We start from the raw sequence: 24,515 nt of genomic DNA, 5'->3' as shown, positions 1-24,515 counted from the left end.
AGGCTTAATATTGTTTGGCCCGCGTCTCCTTATGTTCTTCTGTTTGTGGCCCACAACCAAAAATGTTTGGCCTCCCCTGCATTATAACATTAAAAAAAACAGCAAACTTGTCAAACAGAACTTGCCCTTCCTGAATCCATGCCACATCTGCCTAAGCAATTTCTATCCAGATGACTCACTATTTCTTCCTTAATGATACCTTCAAGCACTTTCCTATCCACAGATGTTAAGCTAACTGCACTACAGCTACCTGCCTTTTCACCGCATGCCTTTTTAAATAGTGGCTTAACATTAACACTCTTCCAATCTGCTTACCGAATGGAGAGAAACAAGAAAGTCTGAAGCCACTGTGATTGGAGATAAAATCATGTTTCAGCTCTGAAACGTTGGTTATATATTTTTGCCTCCTCTGGACATTGCAGGACTTAGGGAGCTTTTCCAGCACTTTTGTGTTTAAATATAACTTACACCATTTCTTTCAGTACCCTGGGATGCATTCCATGGACTTGTCTACCTTTAGACCCACTAGATTGCTCACTTACCTCTTTAGATTGTATTGAGGTCTTCAACTCCATCACACCAATAACATCATGTTAGGCATGACTTCCATTGTGAAGACCAACAAAATGTTTGGTCTCATTACCCATGAATAATTCTGGCTTCTCAATTTCTAAGGGACTTATGTTCACTTTAGTTCCCTGTTCCACTTTATATACATATAAAAGCATTTTACAATGTATTTACATTCTGTGCTCACTTACTTTAATAATCTATCCTTCCTTTATTTTCCTAGTGGTCCCTTGTTACTTTTTAAAGTTTTCCCAATCATCCAGTTTCCCACTGCTCATGGTGACTTTGTATGCACAGCTTTTAATTTGTTACCTTCCTTTATTATCTAAGGCTGGTTCTCCCCAACCTTATTCTCCATGTTTTTAACTGATATATACATTTTTGTTGAGCACTGTTAAAAAATCTTTGAAATTGTTCCACTGTTTCTAAACTTCCCAACCATATAGCCTGTGTTCCCAATCTATGCTAGTGAATCCCTTCCTCTTCCCGTTGTTGTTTCCATTGTTTTGGTACAAGACATTAGTTTAAATCATACTATTTCACCTGCAATCTAACTGACAAATTCAATCATACTGTGATGACTCTTTCCAAGATGATTCCACTGCCCGGTCCCAATGCCGACAGCTCTCCATAGACTTTAAATGGCCTGCTAAAGGAGCCGACAGTGTATTTTTTTCAAATCCTGCAACTACATGGTCTGTGGCCAAGATGGCAGCACCTGTGCAGACAAGCTGACCATGAGAGGTTGCTGATACCAGGGGAGTAGCAGACCGGTGCAGGGAACCAGACATGGGGAGAACAGCCTCTGATGAGAAGGAGAAGCAGAGGAGACGACGCTACAGGACGGGGCTCAGTGGCTGAAGGAACAAGCAACTTGTGGTCAATAATACACAGGCAGTAGGTGACTTGAGATTGAAGGACCCAGACAAGCTGTGGGCTGCTGGGGACTGGCTCATGGGAATCTGTCCATGCTGTAGGATTCGAGAGTGTGCTGAGGACAAGGAGAGCTCTTGAAGGGCCTCGATCATTGAATGTTTCCCGATTGTACTGGTGGTTTGGACCTGGAGCTCGGGTTATCAATGGATTAAACAGGGGTCTGCGCGGCTATGGGAGCACTGGAGTTAAATCCACGGACACTCAGTGTCTCTTAAAGGACTCTCTTTTGTTTCTCTTTCTAATACTGTAAGAGGCGCTGGGTAATGTTATGCGGACACCATTTGCCTTACAGCAGGCAATATTACATTCTTGAATCGCACAGCATTGATTGATTCCCATGATCATAAAAGGAATCTTGAATTTTAACAACGAGATCATTAATTTAACCTGTCTTATTGCACACGGCCAGACCTAAAATAGCATATTCCCTTGTACATTTGGTAACATGCTGCTCAAGAAAGCTATTATAGATACACTCTATGAACTCTTCCTCAAGCCTGCCTTGCTTTGATTTGCCAATCAATTAAAAGTCCTCCAGGACAATTGCTGTTCCCTTTTTACATGCAGAACGGTCAGTAAACAAGAGACAGCCCAGCCTGACACACTACAAATCTAAGTCAGTGACTTTAACCAGGCCTGTGCCAAGAAAAACCTGCCGAACTACCACCAGCATGTAACCTGCTGTACCAGAGGTCCCAGCACACTTGCTCATTGCTACATCAAGATAAGGAAGGCCAACTGATATTTCCTGACATTGCATTTTGACAAGTCAGATCACCTGGCTATGTTCCTTCTGCCTTCATAAAGACAGAGCCTAAAAAGAGAGGCTCCAGAGGTCAGGACAGCTAGAAAGTGGTCACAGGAGGTTGAAGAATGGTTACAGGACTTCCTCAAGTCAGCGAATTAGGTGGTGTTCAAGGACTCGGCTGAGAATCTGAACAAATACAGAGGCTGTCACATACTTTATCAAAACAGCTGTGGATGAGTGCGTCCCCACCAAATCATTCAGGGTTTTACCCAACTGAAAGCACTGGATGAACAATGAAATCCAGAACTTGCTAAGAGCCAGATCACAGGCATTTAAGTACAGAGATTCAGATCAGTACAGCAGGGAGCAGGTATGACCTGCGGAAGGCTGTCTCCTGGGAAAAGTCGAGATTCAGGATGAAAATGGAAACAACAAAGGACACCTGACAGCTGTGGCAGGGCCATAACCTGTTAGAAACCCAAATCTGGTAAAGTAGAAAGTTGTTTTGAACTAGTCTGTATCTTTAATTAATAACTGTTGTCACACTGTCTCCACAACAATCCAACCAACATTTCTCGTCAATTGTGATGCCCAGATCTGACTCCCATCTCTCTCTTGATCTGGTGTAGCCCCTGCTTGGGGCTTTCACTTTGGAGTACAGAGTACATTCTTGATATAAATTTGGGTGCATTTTCCAGTCGAAGCATCATTAGGTCTAAGTGGCATCATTATAGGGGCCCACCTTTCCCTTAGAAACAATCTTAACTGGATGAAACCGTTAAAGGTCCCATAAGTCGAATAGTACTTATCCTTTAGCTGCTTGAGGGACATATTCTTTAAAATATTCACCAAATCTATTTTCAATGCAATTAAAAGTAAATTACAAGTGTTTCGGTTAGCGCGAAGCTATTACAGTGCCAACGGCCCAGATTTGAATCCAGTGCTGTCTGTAAGACATTGGCACTTTTTCCCTGTGATCACATGTGTTTCCTCCAGTTGCTCCAGTTTCCTTCCACCCTCCAAAAATTACGAGTTTTGTAGATTAATTGGTAAATATGGGTGGTGCAGGCTCAACAGCTGGAAGGGCCTATTTCCGTGCTACATGTCCAAATTAAAAATTAAATTTAAAAAATGTAAAAATTCCCTGTCATTTAGATATGCAGCTGAGGGGCTGTATATCTAAATGGGGCAGCACTTCAGTGAAATTGATCATATCTCCCTTAGCTTCAGTATAGCTATAGAAAAAGTCGAACTCAGGCTAAATAGAGTAATTAACTGGGGAAGAGCTAATTATGAAAGGATTAGGAAGAAACTGGGAAATATCAATTGGAAAGAGATGTTCAAGGGGGATAGCACGGAAGTAATGTGGAGGAAGTTACGGGACTAATTGAGCTGGGTCCAGGACAGGTTTGTCCCACTAGGGCAAGGAAAAAAATCGTAGGAAAAGGGAACCATAGAAGACGAAACAGGTAAGGCGAGAGAGGAAGAAGCAAGCCTATGTTAGATATAGGAAGCAGGGAAGAGATAGGGCTCATGAGAGATATATAGAAGCCAGAAAGTAGCTTAAGAAGGAAATTAGGAGAGCTCAAAGGGGGGCATGAAAAGGCCTTGGCAGGTAGGATTAAAGCCTATGTAAAAAAAAATAAATGATGAAAGTGAGGGTAGGACCACTAAAAGATAAAAGAGGCAACATGTGCCCGGAGGCGGAGGAGATAGGGGAGGTCCTGAATGAATACTTTGCGTCAGTATTTACAAGAGATAAGAACCTTGATCAGGATGAAATAGAGCAGGACTATGTGCTGGACAATGTGGTGATTATGGAAGAGGAAGTGTTAGATCTTCTAAGTAACATCAAGATTGTTAAGTCCCATGGACCAGATGAGATATACCCTAGGTTGCTGTGGGAGATGAGAGAAGAAATTGCGGGAGCATTAACGATGGCCTTTGAATCCTCTTTGACTTTGGAGGAGGTGTCAAAGGATTGGAAAATGACAAATGTAGTCCCTTTGTTTAAAAAAAGTAATAAGGAGAAAAGAGAATCCTGGGAATTATAGACCGGTGAGTCTCACATCAGTGGTGTGTAAACTATTGGAAAGGATTCTTAAGGATAGGATCTACCAGCATTTGGAGAGGTATAAGTTACTCAAGAATAGTCAGCATGGCTTTGTAAAGGGATGGTCATGCCTCATGTCCCTAATTGAGTTCTAAGTGACAAAATAAATAGATATGGATATGGTCTATATGGATTTCAGTAAGGCATTTGATAAGGTCCTCTATGAGAGACTCATCTGGAAGGTCAAGAGGCATGGGATCAGTGGAACCTTAGCTATGTGGATAAAAAATTGGCTTCCAGGAAGTCAGAGAATAGTGGTGGAAGGGATGTATTCTGCATGAAGGGCAGTGACTAGTGGAGGGCCACAAGGATCAGTTCTTGGTCTCTTGCTTTTCATGATTTTTATAAATGATCTGGATGATGATATAAAGGTTGGGTGAATAAGTTTGTGGATGACACGAAGTTTGGAGGAATCTTAGATGGAGCTGAAGGTTGTCAAAGGTTGCAAGAGGACAGACAGGATACAGCGTTGGGCAGAAAAATGGCAAATGGAGTTCAATCCGGGCAAGTGTGAGGTGATGCATTTTGGCAGGACAAATCGAAAAGCTGAGTACAGGGTTAACAGTCGGTTAATTAAGAGCGTGGATGAACAGAGGGATCTTAGGGTTCATGTCCATACATCCCTCAAGGTAGTTGCTCAGGTCGATAGGATAGTTAAAAAAAACCTATGGGATTCTGGGCTTCATTAATAGGGGGATTGTGTATAAGAGTAGAGAAGTCATATTGCAGCTTTATAAGTCTCTGGTGACACCAGATTTGGAGTATTGTGTCCAGTTCTGGTCACCTCATTATAGGAAGGATGTGGAGGCTATGAAAAGGGTGCAGAGGAGATTTACCAGGATGTTGCCTGGATTGGAGGGCATGTCTTACGAGGTAAGGTTGGAAAAACTGGGACTTTTCTCTTTGGAACGTAGAAGGATGAGGGGGACTTGATCAAGGTCTACAAAATTATGAGAGGCATAGATAGGTTGGACAGCCAATACCTGTTTCCTAGGGTGGGAATAACTACCACTAGAGGACATATGTATAAGATTAAGGAAGGGAAGTATAAGGGAGACATCAAGGGTAAGCATTTTTTTTTTTACAGAGAGTTGTTGAGGCCTGGAATGCTTTGCCAGGAGTTGTGGTAGAGGATGAAACATTAAGGGCCTTTAAAAGACTATTAGATTGGCACATGGTCGAAAGGAAAGTAGAGGGTTTAGCACTTTTACAGGATTCGGCAAAACATGGAGGGCCAAAGGGCCTGTATAGTGCTGTAATGTTTTAATGTTTAAATGCTTGCATTTACTCTCATGACTAAATTATTGTTGGATGAACTTTATTAAACTGAGAAGTGATCTGACCAATGTGTGCAGGAAATAACTTCTTGACAGTAAATCACCCACAGTAATGAAGAATAAGCTAGAATAAGCTAGAGGTTCAGAGTATACATTTCTCAGAAAGAAAAGGGACAAGAAAAGGTGTAGTGATCCATGATAACACAAAAAAAGAAACTTATTCAGATACAGAAGCTTAATAGCTCTAGTTACACGAGTCATGCAGAGACACTCATTTCCCTCTAAACATATTTCCTCAGCTTCACACTTTTCAAAAAATAATTCTGATTTTATCGTTACCTGTCCAAGTGCACTGCTTGTCATTTCTCCACATTATATGTCACGGAAAAGACAATGCTTCCTTACTTAATTTCTATACCCATTTGCATATAGCTTGTATCCTCAGCTTGCTTTCCCACCTAACTTTGTATCATCAAGAAGCTTAGACAGATTCCTGTTTCCTTCTTACATCGAAAACATCTATCTGATACTGTTGGGTCCCATTTATTTAACTTTTGGGGTGTGATATATAGCCTGTGTAACCAATTATATTGTATCATGCGTAACCTCGTGTTTATTGTATTTCTCACAGCTTTTCCCATATTTCATTTTTTATCTTTATGTTTAGATCTTGTTCCCACTTTTGTTTGGGTTTACAGCTTATTTCATCATTTTCTTTCTCTTGCAGCTTGATGTACATGTTTGTTATAAATCTTTTAATTATCATTGTGTCTGTAATCACATATTCAAAGCTGCTTCCTTCTGGTAACCTCAGTCTGCTTCCCAATTTGTCCTTTAAGTAGGTTTTCAGTTGGTGGTATGCGAACATTGTACCGTGAGTTATTCCATATTTGTGCTTCATTTGTTCAAATGATTATAAATTATTTCCCAAAAAAAACCAATTTTCTATTCTTTTAATCCCTTTTCTCTCCCATTCTCTAAAGGAAAGGTTATCTATTGTGAAAGGGATTAGTTGATTTTGCATCAATAGTAATTTTGGTAGTTGGTAATTTGTTTTTTCCCTTTCTACATGAATCTTCTTCCAAATGTTGAGCAGATGGTGCAGTACTGGTGAACTTCTATGTTGCACCAGTTTTTCATCCCACTTATAAAGTATATGTTCTGGTACCTTCTCCCCTATTTTATCTAGCTCTATCCTGGTCCAATCTGGTTTTTCCCTTGTTTGATAAAAATCAGATAGATATCTTAATTGTGCTGTTCTATAGTAATTCTTAAAGTTTGGTAGCTGCAAACTACCTTGTTTGTTCCATTCTGTTAATTTATCTAGAAGGAAACGGGAACAACAGTACATGCAATTTGGGCATATGAGAAAGTGGAAAAGCTTTGGGAAGATCTAAATCAGGTATTAAATAAAATCACAAAAAGCAACATACCAAAAAATTCAGAGATCTTTCTTCTAAGTTATATAAGAAGTAAAGAATTAGGCCTCAAACTGGATGAAGCGCAAAAAAGATTTATTATGATAGCCTTAGCTGTAGCAAAAAAATGTACAATGTCAACTTGGAAATCAGAAGAAAGGCTGAGAGTACAGCAATGGTACATGGAAATGAAAAAATGTATTCCATTGGGAAAAAAAACATATAATTTAAAAAATAAAGTTACATTATTTTAACAAATTTGGGAACTGTACATGGAACACAACAGAGAGGGCCTACCGTGGACCTCCTCTCCGTAAAATGATAGAATGAGAAGATGAAATGAACTGAGCCAGTGTGTAACAGTAGATGACACAATTTTCTCGTTTATTCTCATTGTGCGATGACATTGTTTAATGGGTTTATTGAGTTGTATATGTTGAACGTTTAATGGGGTTTGGAGGGGGTTGGGAAGGAGGGAGGGAAGAGAAAGAGGAGAAAATGACACTGTGTGTATTCAATAGGGAAATGTTTGTGTGTATTTTGATATGGTTCATAGTGTGAAAAATAAAAAATTATAAAAAAAAACCTTAAAAAAATAGAAGCTTAGACAGATGATCCACTCTCCCAACTGGAAGCAAAAGAATGAGGATAACGAAGGAAAGTAAAAATTTAGCTAAACGTATTTATATTCTAACGAACAATTTGTAGTCTCCTTTTGTCCTTTTCACAAGCATCCCTACCTACCTTTATATCATTTAGCAAATTCAGTGACCAAGTCTTTAGTACCTTTATCCAAGTCATTTGTATGAAATGTCTTCAGTTGAAACCCCAACATAATGTGGCATGCCACTCATGATGACATGTAAACCAGAAAGATCCCTATTCACTGTTTACCATTAATAAGTCAAACTTCTATCCATGCTAAAATGCTACTTCCCATATCACATGCGTTCATTTTCAAGAGTTATCACTGAGTTGGCATCTAATTGAATGCTTCAACACACTTTCTCTTTTTCCATGGCACATTACTTCTTCAGAGAACTCCAGCCAATTGCACGCTACCTTCCTCATCTTTTCTAATCCAGCCACCCGAGCCTACCAACAAATCAACCTTTGGTCCTGGATCTGGCCATAAAACTACCCGCACCCTCAATCCTGGTTATCAATGGTTGCAACTCCCAGTTCCAGCTGGATTCCTGGCTGCATTCCATAAACCCCCACACAGAACCAAAAGTTGGGAATGGTGGGAAGCTTTATGGGAAGCACCATACCAAAGGGTATGGGTGGAAACATGGGGTTGTGTGGGTGTCGCAAATGTGGGACTGGTGTTTGCCTGGAGCTGGGCTGAACTATATATTAGATAAACTCTTATTGCATGCAAGGCCTATATGGTTTCAGAGTAACTGAGAGGAATTTTCCTAAGTTATTTGCCCTTCCGAGCCCAGCAACTATTTCTTGCCACCATGGCAGGTTAGCTATTCACAAGTTGAAATGCTCCAGGGATCATGAGTATAAACCTCATTGACCAACTGATGTTTCCCGTCTGGCACTTTTATAAATTTGTATACACTTAAAAATCATCTTTTGGTATCTAGGAAAAGCACTGTCCATCATTAACAGTAACCACAGAATAATATTTATCTTTTCTTACCTCAACATCCTTCTTAAGTTTTTCGAGGAACATCTTCTTGTTGTCCTCATTAATGTAAATTTTTTGCCCGTCGTTAATAAAGTCATTGTCTTTGAACGTTGGTAATTCCTTGGCCTGCAAACAAATCCATTCAATAGTTAACAAGTTTACAATGAATCTCACAATAAAATTATATTCCGTACACTAAATCTACAGTATAATAAACTGAAAAATACAAATACTAGATATTGTTATACTCAAGACCATGCACAGAGATGGCATTTAAATGGTGAAACAATCCTTGTTTTTTTGGGAAACATAAATGTCACAATAAGATTTTATTAAACTCAGGTTCAGCTACAAATGGAGCTTCTAGAGATGTTTTAACAAATGATTTTAAAGATGAGGGGCTTTAGTTACCTGGTCAGCGAGAGAGGAAAGTAGGATTGCTTTTTATTTTGCATAAGTGATTATAAAGAAATTCAATGGGTTGATTTTAAATAAATAGTAGATGCAATAGAAACCATTCTCCTTGGCAGAGAGATTAAGAACAAGAGGACATCTACTTCCTCAGGGACAAGAATGACTGAATCTGAGGAGATTAATGAGGTCAAAATGAAACATATTCCTCCACAAATGGGTGGGTAACATGAGGTGGTGTGACTCTTTCATTATGTACACAGTGCCTCTTCTCAATCTTGGATTCAAAATTGTCAATACCAACTTGGATGCTCTTTCTCCAACCTGTGTAATCATGAGAGAAAGGCTCAGTGGAGATCAAGGAAGCTTTGAGCACATCAATAATGTGGTCAGTTGGAGGGTTTGAAATGTGTTTATTTCAATGGAAGAAGTATTAGGAATAAGGGAGATTAGAGCATGGATCAATACATGGAATAACAATACTGTGGCCATTACAGAGACTTAGCTGATGCAGATACCACAGTTTACTAATCAGGGATAGTATCACAGCTGCAGGAAGGGAGGATGCTGTGGAGGGAGTAACTACTGAGTCTGTGCGGGTAGAAGTCAGAAACAGAAAGGGAGTAATCAATGTTTTGGGATTACAGGTAACTCCTCAACTTGCAACCTATGCGACCATCTGCCCATATAACTGAAAATGTAAAAAAAAGAAAAAATATAAAACTTATGACAGTGAAAATTGGGCCTATCTATGATAGGGTTACCAGCAGTGGCCAATCTCTCACAAGAGGTGGCCTTGGTGGCTGCCACGTTGAAATATTTCACCACATTTTAACTCCTTGTGTCCCATTTTTTGATTCTGTTGCTCAATATTCTGATGGTCAGACAGATTTTAGAGGCCAGTACAGTCCACAGGTGTTCAGCAACAGAGAGAATGAGAAGGATTCGGAGATAGAGAGCAGAAGGAAATCCATTGTTTTACTCTTCAGTATCACAGGCAGCTTCATCTTGTTGTGAGATACATGACAATTCTGACGTGTCCATTCCGAGATACGACCAGTCATCCAGAATGGAACGTGGACACATGTCGGGAAGTACCTGTAGTCTATAGGCCCCCAAATGATTTGGATAAAGAAGTAGAGGGATGGGTAAGTTTGCAGACGACATGAAGGTTGGAGGTGTTGTGATAGTGTAGAAGGTAGTTGTAGGTTACAACAGGAATAGACACAGAATGCAGAGTTAGGTGAAAAAGTGGTAGATGGAGTTCAATCCAAATAAGTGTGAAGTGATGTATTTTGGAAGGTCAAACATGAAGGCAGAGTACATGGTTAATGGCAGGATTCTTAACAGTGCAAAAGAACAGAGGAACCGAAGGATCCAAATCCATAGATCTCTCCAGGTTGCTGCGCAGGTTGATAGGGTAGTTAAGAAGGCTTATGGTATGCTGGACTTTATTAGTCAGAGGATTGAGTTCAAGAGTCAAGTTCAAGTTGTTTATTTATACAGTGCATTTTTTTCAACTTGCATTGACCAAAGTGATGTACAAACTAAGGCAATTGATCGAAAAATGGATTAAGGCTTTATAAACAGACCACAATTGTAGTGAATTGTCCAGCGCAGTCGGAGGTTAGGAATATACAAAAGGTTTCAGACATTAAATGTAAATGAGAGAAGGTACTTTTTAACCTGGATTTAAAGCAGTTGAGGGAAGGGCCTAATTTAATGGTATGGGGAATGCTGTTTCAGTTTGGGGGCTGCTACGCGAAGGCTCAATCTCTCCTTTGTGTCCGCTTAGTGCGTGTAACAGCCAAGCATCCTGTGGTAGCTGACCTGAATGGCTTGGGAGTGGAGTAGGGCATAAGCAGATTGGAGATATGGGGGAGGGAGAGAGTTAAGGTCGTGAAGGGCCTTCTATGTAAATAGCAGCAGCTTGAAGTTGATTCTGAGCTGCACCAGCAGCCACTGGAGGGAGGCCAGAATTGGAGTAATATGGTCCCTCTTTTTGCAACCTGTCAAGACCCTAGCCACGGCATTTTGAACCAATTGGAAGTGGGTTAGGGAGGACTGGCTAATCCCAGTGTATAGAGAGTTAGCGTAGTCCAGACGTGCAAAGGTAAATTTAAAGAATGGTGAGGAGCTGGAAAAAGCAGCCCTTCACCATGGCATTGATCAGCTTGTCAAATTTAAGGGCAGGGTCAAAGAGACCCCAAGGGATTTAACATGGAGTTTAATAAGAGTAGATAGATGACCTAGAATCATGCAACTTTTTGGTGGGGCCGAGTAAGTTGCTCTCAGATTTTGTCTCATTAAGTTGGAGGAAGTTGTGGGCCATCCAGCATTTTATGTCTTCCAGACAGTTGGTGAGGTTGGTGATTTTTGACTGGGCATCCGGTTTTAGGGGGAGGTAGAGCTAGGTGTGGTTGGCGTAACAGTGGAAGGAGATGCCTTTTTTCTGCATTGTATGGCCGAGTGGGAGCCTGTACAATGAGAAAAAAATGGGACCAAGGATGGATCCTTGTGGAACCTAACAAGAGAGGGTGGCTGAGACAGATGTGCAGTTGCCCATGAAAGCCCTGTCAGAGAGGTAAGATTTGGAACCAGCTAAGAGCCATGCCATTGATGCCGAACTACTGCTGGAGACCATCTATCAGATTGAACTGTAGCTCTATAAAACCTCTGGTTAGACTACACTTGGAATATTGCATTCAGTTGTGGTAGCCTCTAAACAGGAAGGATATGAGAGGGAGAGGGAGAGGGAGGGGAGGGGGAGGGAGAACAGAGGAAATTAACCAGGGTGTAGTCTGGATTGGGAATATGTCTTATGAGGCAAGGTTTTCAAAGCTAGGGCTTTTCTCTTTGGAGCGACGAATGATGAGAGGTGACTTAATAAAGGTCTACAAGATTATGAGAGGCACAGATAGGGTGGTCAGCCTGCACTTTTTTCTTGGGGTAAGAGTAGTAAACACCAGAGGACATCTGTACAAAGGAAAGGTACCTTTAGGGGGCGGCATCAGGGGTATTTCTTTACACACAGAGAGTAATGGATGCCTGGAATGCCTTTCTGGGGGAGGTGTTGGAGTCTGGTGCAATTGAGACATTTAAAATACTCTTGGACAGGCACATGATGAAAGAAAAATAGGTTACGAGTTAGGAAAGGTTTCTTTCTTTTGAGTAGGTTGATATTGGTTGGCCTAACATCGAGGGGCGAAGGGCCCGTTTTCAAAGCTGTAATGTTCTATATTTTGTTATATTGATATATTGAATATCTGGCGACTTTCTCCTGTGACGTGGCTTGGAGTGGTGTCTGCTTCATAATTTCTGTCCGCTGTCAAGGAGAAATGGCTCCCAAGATAAAGGAAGTGGTCTCTAACCTTTAGTATTAGAGAATAAAAGTTACCAGCAAAAGAACTACAAGGAGATTGTACATTTATGCAGCAAATGTTTAATTTTTGAAAAATGTTCCAGGAATAGGGTATAAAACAATGAAACGCTGGATTGACTCAGCACGTCAAGCAGCGTCCATGGACAGAAATAAACAGTCAACATTTTAGGCTGATACCTTTTCTCAAAACCAGGAATTGGGCTGGTCATCAAAAAGGGATGGGTGGATTCAACTGTAGCATTCGAGTTGGAACTGGATGAACCATTAGAAAAGAATCTACTGGGTTCTGGGGAGAAGGCAAAGACGTGAGACTAGTATGTTGTACAGGTCAGGTGCACCAAATGGCTCTTGAAACATTCTGTAATTTTGAACAAGGGTATAGTTGAAGTCACCCAGCTTTGCAACTTTTCACACCTGAAAGTGTTTTGCCAGATTGCTTCTCCCATAACCTGGAATTGGGTGGACAGGATGAGGATGGGTATCTTGGCTGGTCTTGGAAGTCAGGGAAGGAAACAAGCCAAGAGCACTGATGCTGGGATGGAGGGAAAGAACAAAACTGGCAATATGACTGGGAGAATGTGCGATGGGAAGCACTAATGGTTGCACTAGCGTCAAGCAGGATGACGAGTAAGTTGGAAGTGGCAACATGGTGGGGAGGTTTTTTTTAAACACTAGGGGAGCTCAGATTGATGGGGATTGAAGGCAGGAGATCAGGATAGTCAGGAGCGCAATTCAGTGCTGTGAGAGGGGTAGTAGCGGTAATTAATTTTCTCATTGACCTGACTGGCTGGCGCTGTAGGATTAAAACCAACTTCTCCTGGGTGTGCCCTGCAGTGGGAACCCCCCACCACCCCTTGGCAAAATGGTTCGAATTCTCCTGCAATGTTCAAATAGGGAGAGAACATGAGGAAGTTAAAAGTGGGAGAGACAAGGAAATGGCAAAGAGTCAACTTGTGCCGCATGGCTGGAAAAGCCTTTTGCCGAACGGTGAGATTTAAACGGGAAACAGCCACAAATGTGAAACTGATTGACATTCACATCGCACAGACTGTGACTCAATTTCTGAGCAAAACATTCCAAAATTCATTTAAGAATTCACAATGAACCAGAGGTGGCGCAATTGTGCCGCTGAGGAAACAGTGTTGAAAATATTTGACTGAAGAGCAGTGCAACATACTATAAAGTACAGCAAGAAACCATGGCTATTTTTCCTTTTGAGTTCTGCTACCAAAGGAAAAACAAAATATTGGTGTCTGAGAATGAAATGCTTTATTCTTCTTCTATGTGTCCATACACAAAAAAGTATTAGAAGCATCTTCAAACTTAGACAAGATTATCTGATTTGCCTACAGTAAAATAATCAAAATCAACGTGGGCTTAGAAGAAAACGGCCTGGAGTTTCCACTTGGCTATACTGCTTTGTTTGATATTATCTGTTCTGAAATCAGCAAGATCGGTTCAAACTGAGTCTACAACTTAAGCAACTGAAGTTCCACAATCTTATTCACTAGTTTAAACTGTACCCCATTAAAAGGCAGCATCCTCAGTATTGTGTCCCACCACTGGTATAGCGATGCCATCCGGATGAAACTAATTAGGATCTGATATAAAAGAAATGTGGCAGTGGTGCTGGAGCTGCTATAATGGCAGTGCTTCCATTCCACTGGTGCTGATCCATGATGGCGGGGATCAGAGATTCAGCACTGGTCTGCAGGGTCTTACTGCCCAGTAGCATTGCCAATGTTAGAGGAGCCAACGGTGTTTTTTTTTTTGATCAATCTGTAATCACGGACATCTGTGCTCAAGACAGCAGTGGACCATAAGAGGTTGCACTCTCCAGGGAAGTAGCAGAGCACCAGAAACAGGGATACACCCACCTCTGTGAAGGAGGAGCCTGGGAGATGACCCTACAGAGGACCACGGAAGGGCTCAATGGCTGAAGAAGGCCTCAGGCAACTTGCAGTTAAAGGACTCACACAGGCTGCGGGCTGCCAAAACTTGCTCATAGCAACCGGGTATCAGAACCAGAATCCCAGAGAGTGCTGAGGACAAGAAGGGCTCCCAAAGGGCCTTGGGTGCTGAAAGCTTCCTGATCATTTCAGAGGTTTGGAACTGCAGCTTGGGTCGTCGATGGCTTGAACTGGAGTTGTGCGGCTGCAGAGGCTGTGGGAATGCTGGAGGCAAATCCACGGACACTCAGTGACTCTAAAAGGGATTCTCTTTTGCTTCTTTCTCTTATTATTTGAGCGCCAGGCAATGCTAATGACAACATTTTGCTTGCATTTATGGCAGGCAAAAGTTGACATGTATCATTCATATTACATTCTTTTGTATTATTACATGACAATAAAAAGGAACCTCAAACCTTGTTAAAAGCACACAGTTTCCAGACCTGTGAGGAGTCATTTAAGTTTCAAAGGTTGAAATGACCAACCTATTCAACAGCATTTACAGCTGCAGCTGTATGATGTCTGGTGGCCAGAGATTCATAGGAACGGCAATTGCTGGAGCGACTCATCTGGTCAGGCAACATCCATGGGTAGAAATGGACAGTCAACATTTTGGGTCCAGAGCCTTTGTCAAGACGTGATCAGATGGATGCCAGACCGTGAGTGAAGCTGGACTCTCCAATTACATTAGCAGGAAACCTCCTCACATAGCAACCATCAAGATTATCAGTGCCTGAGTCACGTGATGGAGTAGTGGCCGGTAGGGGAATTCCAGCCCTCTCCAGAAAAGTAAAAAAAAGGGAGAGAAAAAACAAAGTCACTAACACAGAAAACATAACAAATTGAAAGTGAAAGTGTGGAGAAAATGGTAGCAAAGAAAGAAAAACCAAAAACAACGGGAAGAAAAGAAGAAGGAAGGACGTCGGAAGAGGAAGGTGAAGGCCTTACCGGTACGAGGAAGCCCGCCGTGGAGAGAGAAGCCCGCTCCCTGAGGTCAGTGGAAACCCCGAACTCAGGACTACAAAGATGGCTCACGGAGCCAAACAAAAGCACAGGACAAAAATAACATCGATAGGAGGGGGGACCAGCTGAGGAGTAAATCTCCACAGCTGAAATAGACAAGTATAACACAACAGCAAGACTCTCAACAGGAAAACATAGAAAATAACGGGAACAAGAAGGAAGAGAATAAAAAAAGGGAATCAGAGAAACAACAGATGACCAACTCAGAGGAAGAAGACCAACACCAAGACACCTTTAATAAAAATAATAAAAATAATAAAAACAAAAATACCCAACAAAATAAAACAACCCAACAAGAAAATCAGAAGAGAGAGAGGTAAAAGACACAGATCCTGGAGTGGACTCAGAAGAAGAGGAAGAACACAGAGAAATGGAAGATGAAGGGAAGGGCAAGTGCATGGATATATTTTTGTTTAAAGAATATATGGAAACAGTAAAAGAATGGCAGTCACAAGAATTCAGTGAAATAAAAAGAAGAATAAAAAGTACAGAAGAAAAAGTGAATAGATTAGAGATGATCATGACAGAAATAGGAAAAAGAGTAGACAAGGTGGAAGAATGAGAAACAGCCATAGGTCGATGACTTAAAAAAGAAATTAGAAGAATCTGATAAAAAAGTTAAAGAAACACAGGAGCTGTTAACTCAGAAGATAGATATAATGGAAAATTACAATAGAAGAAACAATACAAAGAAAGTGGGCCTTAAGGAAGATGAAGAAGGCAAAAATATGAAAGAATTTATAAAAGAATGGATCCCCAGTGTCCTAGGAAGACCAGAATTACAGGATGGAATGGAAATAGAAAGGGCACACAGAACATTAGCCCCCAAACCACAACAACAACAAAAACCAAGATCCATTCTAGTAAAATTCCTAAGATATACAACAAGAGAAAATATATTGGAGAAGGCAATGAAAAAAAATAAAAGAAGACAAAAAACCACTGGAATACAAGGGTCAAAAATTTTTTTTCTATCCAGATATAAGTTTTGAACTCCTGAAGAAGAGGAAGGAGTTTAATGCAGCAAAAATGACCCTATGGAAAAAAGGTTATAAATTTATGTTAAAATACCCAGTGGTACTTAAAATAGTTATCCCGGGGCAGCAAAGCAAACTATTCTCGGATCCGGAAAAAGCTCGAAAATTTGCAGAACAACTACAAAACAGACAGAGAGATGAAGAGATGTAACAAGAACAAAAATGACAAACAAAAATAGAGTATAAGTAAGAAATAAGAAGGGAAAGAAAAGGAAGAAAGGAAGTAAGGAGGGAATTAAGAGAGTGACCTTTGTTATATATGAAGATTAAAATCTTTTCTGGGGAGGCTGGGTGGGGAAGAATAACAGTCACTGCAAAATCAGTTGATGCTTGCGAGCGGATTCACAAATCCAAATGGAGAGGGGAGATGTGGTTGCCCGACAAGGGACAAAGAGGCAACTCAGAAAGGGGAGGGACTATTGGGGTTAAAGGAATTTTAGATATGAGAATAGTGGAAATATCTTATGTTTTAGAAATGTTGTCTTATAATGTGTTCAAAAAAGGAAAGTAGAAATGGATAAGAAGGGAAGGTGGTGATGAGGAAATGGAAAGGAAATATAAACAAAGTATGTAATGACTATGTTGAACTATATGACTTTAAATAATAATGGAATACATAACCAAATCAAAAGGAAGAAACTATTAAATTTACTGAAAAAAGAAAAAATTGATACAGCATTCGTACAAGAAACACATCTAACTGAAGTGGAACACAAGAAATTAAAGAGAGATTGGATAGGACATGTAACAGCAGCACCATATAATTCAAAAGCCAGAGGAGTAGCTATATTAATTAATAAAAATGTACCAATCAAAATAGAAGAGGAAATAATAGATCCAGCAGGGAGATATGTAATGATAAAATGTCAGATATATTCAGAATTTTGGAATTTACTCAATGTATACTCACCTAATGAAGAAGATCAAAAATTTATGCAAGATATCTTTTTGAAGAAAGCAGATACGCAAGGGAACATACTAATAGGAGGGGATTTTAACCTTAATTTGGACTCAAACATGGATAAAACTGGAAAAAAAACGAACAGAAAGATCAAAGTAACCAAATTTATAATTAAATCGATGCAAGAAATGCAACTTTTGGATATATGGAGGAAACAACACCCAAATGAAAAGGAATATTCATATTATTCGGGTAGACACAAAACATACTCAAGGATAGACCTATTCCTGTTAACAGCCCACATTCAAGGGAGAGTTAGGAAAACGGAATATAAAGCTAGACTATTATCGGATCACTCACCCCTGTTATTGGCAATAGAGCTAGAGGACATCCCACCAAGAATGTATAGATGGAGATTAAACTCCATGCTACTTAAAAGACAGGATTTTAGAGAATTCATTGAACGACAAATTAAAATGTACTTTGAAATAAATACGGAATCAGTGAAAGATAAGTTTATACTATGGGACGCAATGAAAGTGTTCATCAGAGGGCAAATAATAAGTTATGTAACTAAGATGAAGAAGGACTGCAATCGGGAAACAGAACAGTTGGAAAGGGAAATAACAAATACAGAAAAAGAATTAGCAATAAAGGAAGATACAACTAAAAGAAGAGAATTGGCAGACAAAAAATAAAAGATGAAACACTACAAACAGAAGAACATAATGAAGATAAAACAGAAATATTATGAGCTAAGAGAAAAAAACGCACAAAATTCTAGCATGGCAGCTTAAGACAGAACAAACTAAAAGAATGGTATTGGCATTAAGGAAAAAGTACAAACAAATTACATATAATCCAACGGAGATCAATGAAAACTTCAGGGAATTCTACGAACAACTATATCAAACTGAAAACGAAGGGAAAGAAGACAAAATAGATGAATTTCTAACTAAAATTGAACTACCGAAATTACAAACAGAAGAGCAAAATAAATTAATAAAACCATTTGAAATAGAAGAATTACAGGAGATATTAAAAAATCTACCGAACAATATAACACCAGGAGAGGATGGATTCCCAATAGAATTCTATAAAACATTTAAAGACTTATTAATTCCTCCCCTCCTGGAAGTAATCAACCAGATTGATAAAACACAAAACATACCAGATTCATGCAAAACAGCAATAATTACAGTAATACCAAAGACAGGGAAAGATCCACTAGCATCAGCATCATATAGACCATTATTTCTACTTAACACAGATTATAAGATAATAGCTAATCTATTAGCAAACAGATTGGCCGACTATGTACCAAAAATAGTAAATTTAGACCAAACTGGATTTATTAAAAAAAGACGAACAATGGACAATATCTGTAAATTTATTAACTTAATTCATGCAGTAGAAGGAAATAAAACTCCAACAGTAGCGGTCGCTTTAGATGCAGAGAAGGCCTTTGACAGAGTAGAATGGAATTATTTATTCAAAGTACTACAAAAATTCAGCCTACCAGAGAAATATATTAATTGGATTAAGGCATTATATAAGGGGCCAATGGCGAAAGTGACAGTAAATGGATATATATCAAAACAATTTAACTTAAGCAGATCAACAAGGCAGGGATGTCCACTATCTCCCTCACTGTTCGTGTTAGCTATAAAACCACTAGCAGAACTGATAAGAACAGAAAATAAAATAAGAGGGATAAAAATAAAAGAGAAGGAATATAAAATCAGTTTATTTGCAGATGATGTTATAATATACTTAACAGAACCAGAAATATCAATAAAAGAATTACATAGGAAATTGAAGGAATATGGAGAAGTATCGGGGTACAAGATCAATGCAAATAAAAGTGAAGCAATGCCAATGAATAATGTGGATTTCACAAAGTTTAAGAAAGAATCACCATTTAGATGGCAAACACAAGCAATGCGATACCTAGGTATACAACTAAATAAAAATCTCAGCCATCTATATAAACTAAATTATCATCCATTAATGAAAAAAATACAAGACGAAAGAGCATTGGAAAGACTTACCACTAACACTGATAGGAGGGATAAACTGTATTAAAATGAACATTTTCCCAAGGATACAATACCTATTTTAGTCATTACCAATTCACCTAACAGAGAAATTCTTCAAGGAGCTAAAGAAAATAATAAGGAAATTCTTATGGAAAGGGGGGAAACCGAGGATAGCACTAGATAAATTAACAGAATGGTACAAACAAGGAGGCTTGCAACTACCAAACTTTAAGAATTATTATGGACCCGCACAATTAAGATACCTATCAGATTTTTTATCAAACAAGGGAAAAACCAGATTGGACCAGATTAGAACTAGATAAAATAGGGGAGAAGGTACCTGAACATATACTATATAAATGGGATGAAAAATTGGTGCAACGTAGGAATTCACCGGTATTGCATCATCTGCTCAACATTTGGAAGAAGATTCACGTAGAAAGGAATAAAACAAATTACCAACTACCAAAACTAATATTGATGCAAAATCAACTAATCCCTTTCACAATAGATAACCTTTCCTTCAGAGAATGGGAGAGAAAAGGGATCAAAAGAACAGAAAATTGTTTTTCGGGAAATAGATTATTATCCTTTGAACAAATGAAGGATAAATATAATATAACTCACTATACAATGTTTGCATACCACCAACTGAAAACCTACTTGAAGGACAAATTGGGAAACAGTCTGAGGTTACCAGAATGAAGCAATTTTGAATATGTGATTACAGACACAATGATAATTAAAAAATTTATAACAAACATGTACATCAAACTGCAAGAAAAGGAGAACGAGGAAACAAACAGTAAACCTAAATAAAATGGGAACAAGTTCTAAACATAAAGATAAAGAATGAAACATGGGAAAAGCTATGCTCTGGAACTATCAGAAACACAATAAACACGAGGTTACACATGATACAATATAACTGGATACACAGGCTATACATCACACCTCAAAAGTTAAATAAATGGGACCGAACAGTATCAGAGAGATGTTTTCGCTGTAAAAAGGAAACGGGAACAACAATTCATGCAATTTGGACATGTGAGAAAGTGAAAAAATTTTGGGAAGATCTAAACCAGATATTAAATAAAATCACAAAAAGCAATATACCAAAAAACCCAGAGATCTTCCTCCTAAGAAATATAAGAAATAAAGAATTTGGACTCGATTTGGATGGAGCACAAAAAACATTTGTTATGATAGCCCTAGCTGTAGCAAAAAAATGTATTATGTCAACCTGGAAATTAGAAGACAACTTGAGAATATAACAATGGTACATAGAAATGAATAAATGTATTCCATTGGAAAAAATAACATATAATTTAAGAAATAACATCACAATATTCGAACAAATATGGGAGCCATACATGAAATACAATAGAGAAATCCTACCATGGACTTCCACCACCTAAAATGACAGAAGGAGAAGACAACGAAAGGAACTGACTCAGTAAAATTTCTTGTTTATTTTTATTAAGTGACAACATTGTTTAACGGGTTTAATGTATCTTATAGATTGAACTTCAAATAAATGGGAAAGGGGGTGAGGGAGGGAGGGGGAAAAAGGGGGAGAAAATGACACTGTATATATTCAAGAGAAAAAATGTCTGGATGTATCTTGGTCAATATGGTTTATAGTGTGAAAAATAAAAAAAATTTAAAAAAAAGATCATCAGTGCCTCTGGACAGTCCTGAGAGGTAGCAGGCTTTTGGTCAAACATTAACAGAGAAATACATGGATCAGTTTGGAACTCGGGACAGGTGGAACTGTTTTTAGTTTTCCAAGTTACTGCACAGTTCCTTCATTTTTTTATTGGAGGCATAAAATACAAAGGATGAGCATGTCAACATGGAACTTTGCCAACCAGCTGCCTTCATCTGAAAATTGCAATTGCACTGCCATGGATTTTCATAAATTTATTTTAACACATACTGCCTGGGGGAAAAGCTTCCTGCTGGGAGTTCTCAATCAGAAAAAGAAAAACTTTTTAACAAAATATAAATAACTAAAATTACAGTTTTGCTCAAGGACAGTTCCATCTACTATCCAAAACAGGATAATTCAGCCAGTAACCTAAAATTACAGATGAAACCAATAAATTAAAAGAACGACCATGAATAGTTCTTTCTGGGCCACTTCCTGCAAAACAACACCAATATGTTTGAACATTTAGTCAAAGGAGCAGCTCAATTAAATAAATGTGAAGTGGCTTGATCCTTTGCTGTCTTCAATATTAACAGTAAAATATTCTCAATGCATTATTAGTGGAAATGTGCAGTATTTTATTTAGTTCTGGGGAAGTTAGCTTCCATTGAATCATGTTTACCAATGGGAAGAGAACACAGAAGAGTTCAGCAAAGAAACAGGCCTATCGGCGCCCAACGTCTGTGCTGAATGTGTTGCCAAATTAATCTAAATCTCTTATATCTTCACATAACCCATTTTCTGCATTTAACATGTCTTCTTAATCTTAAACATTACTATTGCATCTGCTTCCATTTACTACTGTGTGTGTGTGTGTGTGTGTGTGTGTGTGTGTGTGTGTGTGTGTGTGTGTGTGTGTGTGTGTGTGTATTTTGGGGAGGGGGGGGGAGATCTCTGGGTTTTTTGGTTCTTACAATACTCCAAGTAGGGCCTAACCAAAGTTTAATCTAGCTGTAATTGACCTTCTTACTCTTGCACAGAAAGCCCTGTTCAATGAAGGCAAGTATACCATAAGCCTTCTTTCCACTCTATCTACTTGTGTGTTGGGGAAGATATGGACAAGGAAAGCATATTGTTACAACAAATACGAGACTCATCCTGTCCTTGAATGTGGAACTGTCAGATGCTTTCACTATCAATAAAATCCAGTTTTTTTGGGGGGAAGTGGCTTTCAACTGCAGGGGCTGATCACATGAGTTGAACAAGAAAGTCTACAGATGCAGGTGTCAAGAGCAATACTGACAGGGTGACCAACATTTTCAGACTGGCCTTTCATCATAGACTTAAAGCACAGGAGGTGCCCAGTTGAAGTGACGTTCCCTTCAGTAATCCATTCAATTCCATCACATCTTCCTCCGTAGAGCTTTGCAGATGATTCATTCTCGTGTCTATCCAATTCCCTTTGATAAGGCTTACAGTTATCCAATTATCGCATGCGTAAAAACAGATATCCTTTACATCCTCTCATAATCTTTTGGTGAAAATATTAAATCTGTGCCCTCTGTTTCCTTTGAAGCATCTGTTAATGGATACTGATCCTTTCTATTTATCTGATCTGAAAAATCGTGAGAAAGATCATATATTCAGAGAGCTTGGAAATAAGCTCCTTGGCTTCCAAGCCCATAGAGACTATCAATTAAAAAAAAATTAGACATACAGCAGAGTAACTGGCCATTTCAGCCCACGTCGGTGCCGCCCAATTTACACCCAATTAACTTGCACCCCTGCTACGTTTTGAATGGTGGGAGGAAACCAGAGCTCCTGGGGAAAACCCACACTAACACGGAGAGAACGTACAAACTCCTTACAGACAGCGCAAGATTCAACCCTGATCCCAATCGCTGGTGCAGTAAAGGTGTCGCACTAGCCACTACGCCCACTGTGCCAGCAATGCCATTAATTGATCAAGTATCAATTTAGCCTGAACGTATTTTATTCTTCTCACATTTCCATCAACTGACCCCAGATTTCACCACTCACTTGCACACTAGGGTCAATTGACCTTCTAACATACCAATTAACATATTTTGCCAAGGGAAGGAACCCCATGCATTCACAGAAAGAATGTGCAAACTCCACACAGGCAGCACTTGAGATTCAGAGGAGCTGAGAGACAGCAGCTCTCCTAGCTAAGCCACCATTGCTATTGCAACATTTCTTTGATATCTCTTCTCAATCTTCTTTGCTCCAAGGATTCTCCAATCTAATCTTGTAACTAAGATCCCTCACCCTGGAACCATTTTGGTAAACCTGCTCACAAATTTTCTGGATATCCAATTCTTTCTCATCGCAAGATCACTAAAAGACATGTTTTAAAAACTAACACATACATGAAAGAGACAACTGAAAACAATTATTACTACTACATAGCTTGAAAGAAACTTTTAAAATAATTTAATTAATAAAAATGACTGACTCACAATTGGTGATTGAGACTCCAAGAATGAAGTGGGAAATTATAGGCTAGTGATCTAAACATTAGGACTGGGAAAATTGTTGGAAGGTATCCTAAGGAAGTGAAATACAGATACTTGGATAAGAACCCTTGGTTTCTGAGGGACATTGGGGATTAGGTTCGGAAGAAGAGAGAGGTGTCTAACAGGTATAGGCAACATAAAGCAAATGAGATACTTGAGGAGTATAAAAAATACAAGAACTTGAGAAAGAAATCAGGAAGGCTAAACAATGTGAAGGGAAATCCTAAAGGTTTCTACAGGTATATTATGAGGAAAAGAATAGTAAGGGACAAAATTAGTCTCCTTGAAAATCAGAGTGGTCAACTATGTATGGAGCCAGAAGACATGGGGAGATCTTAGTTTTTTTTCCCCCAACAGGAAACTGGCACAGAGCCAAGAGAAGTTAGGAAAAGAAGCATTGTCGATGTGGAATCTATAGAGGAGGAGGTGCTTAAAGCGAATAAGGATGGATAAATTCCCAGTGCTTGACAAGATGTTCCCTCAAACCTTGAGGGAGGCTAGTGTAGAAATTGCAGGGGCTCTGGCAGAAATATTTGACATCTCCAAAACAATTTGTGTGGTGCCAGAGGATTGGAGGGTTGACCATGTTGTTCCGTTGTTTAAAAAAGGCTCAAAAGAAACCTTGGAAATTATAGGCCAGTGAGCCTGACTTCAGTAGTAGATAAATTATTGGAAGGTGTACTAAGAGATCAAATGTAAAAGTATTTGGATAACCAGGGATTGATTTGGGATGGTGAACATGATTGTTTAACCAATCTTATAGAGTTTTTCAAGAGGTTACTAGGAAACTTGATGAAGGAAAGGATTTGGATGTTGTCTGCATGGACTTTAGTAAGGCCTTTGACAAGGTCCCACATGGGAGGTTAGTCAGGAAAGGTCAGAAG

At 39.2% G+C, this 24,515-nt stretch overlaps 1 protein-coding gene across 11 annotated transcripts in view; it reads right to left on the bottom strand.

Annotated features, from left to right (window-relative positions):
* The window catches only part of LOC138751807 (phosphatidylinositol 5-phosphate 4-kinase type-2 alpha), a 282,764-nt gene that overhangs the window by 41,463 nt on the left and 216,786 nt on the right, over positions 1 to 24,515 (bottom strand). For all 11 annotated transcript variants that reach the window (XM_069914619.1, XM_069914618.1, XM_069914616.1 and 8 more), the window contains one exon: positions 8,714 to 8,827. In XM_069914619.1, coding sequence (XP_069770720.1) covers positions 8,714 to 8,827 — 114 coding nt within the window. The remainder of the gene's footprint in view (positions 1 to 8,713; positions 8,828 to 24,515) is intronic.

This window comes from Narcine bancroftii, chromosome 1 (assembly GCF_036971445.1).
Source record: "Narcine bancroftii isolate sNarBan1 chromosome 1, sNarBan1.hap1, whole genome shotgun sequence".
NCBI classification, from domain to species: Eukaryota; Metazoa; Chordata; class Chondrichthyes; order Torpediniformes; family Narcinidae; genus Narcine; species Narcine bancroftii.
The sequence above is the reverse complement of the archived record's forward strand: the minus strand, read 5'-3'. Positions and strand labels throughout refer to the sequence as shown.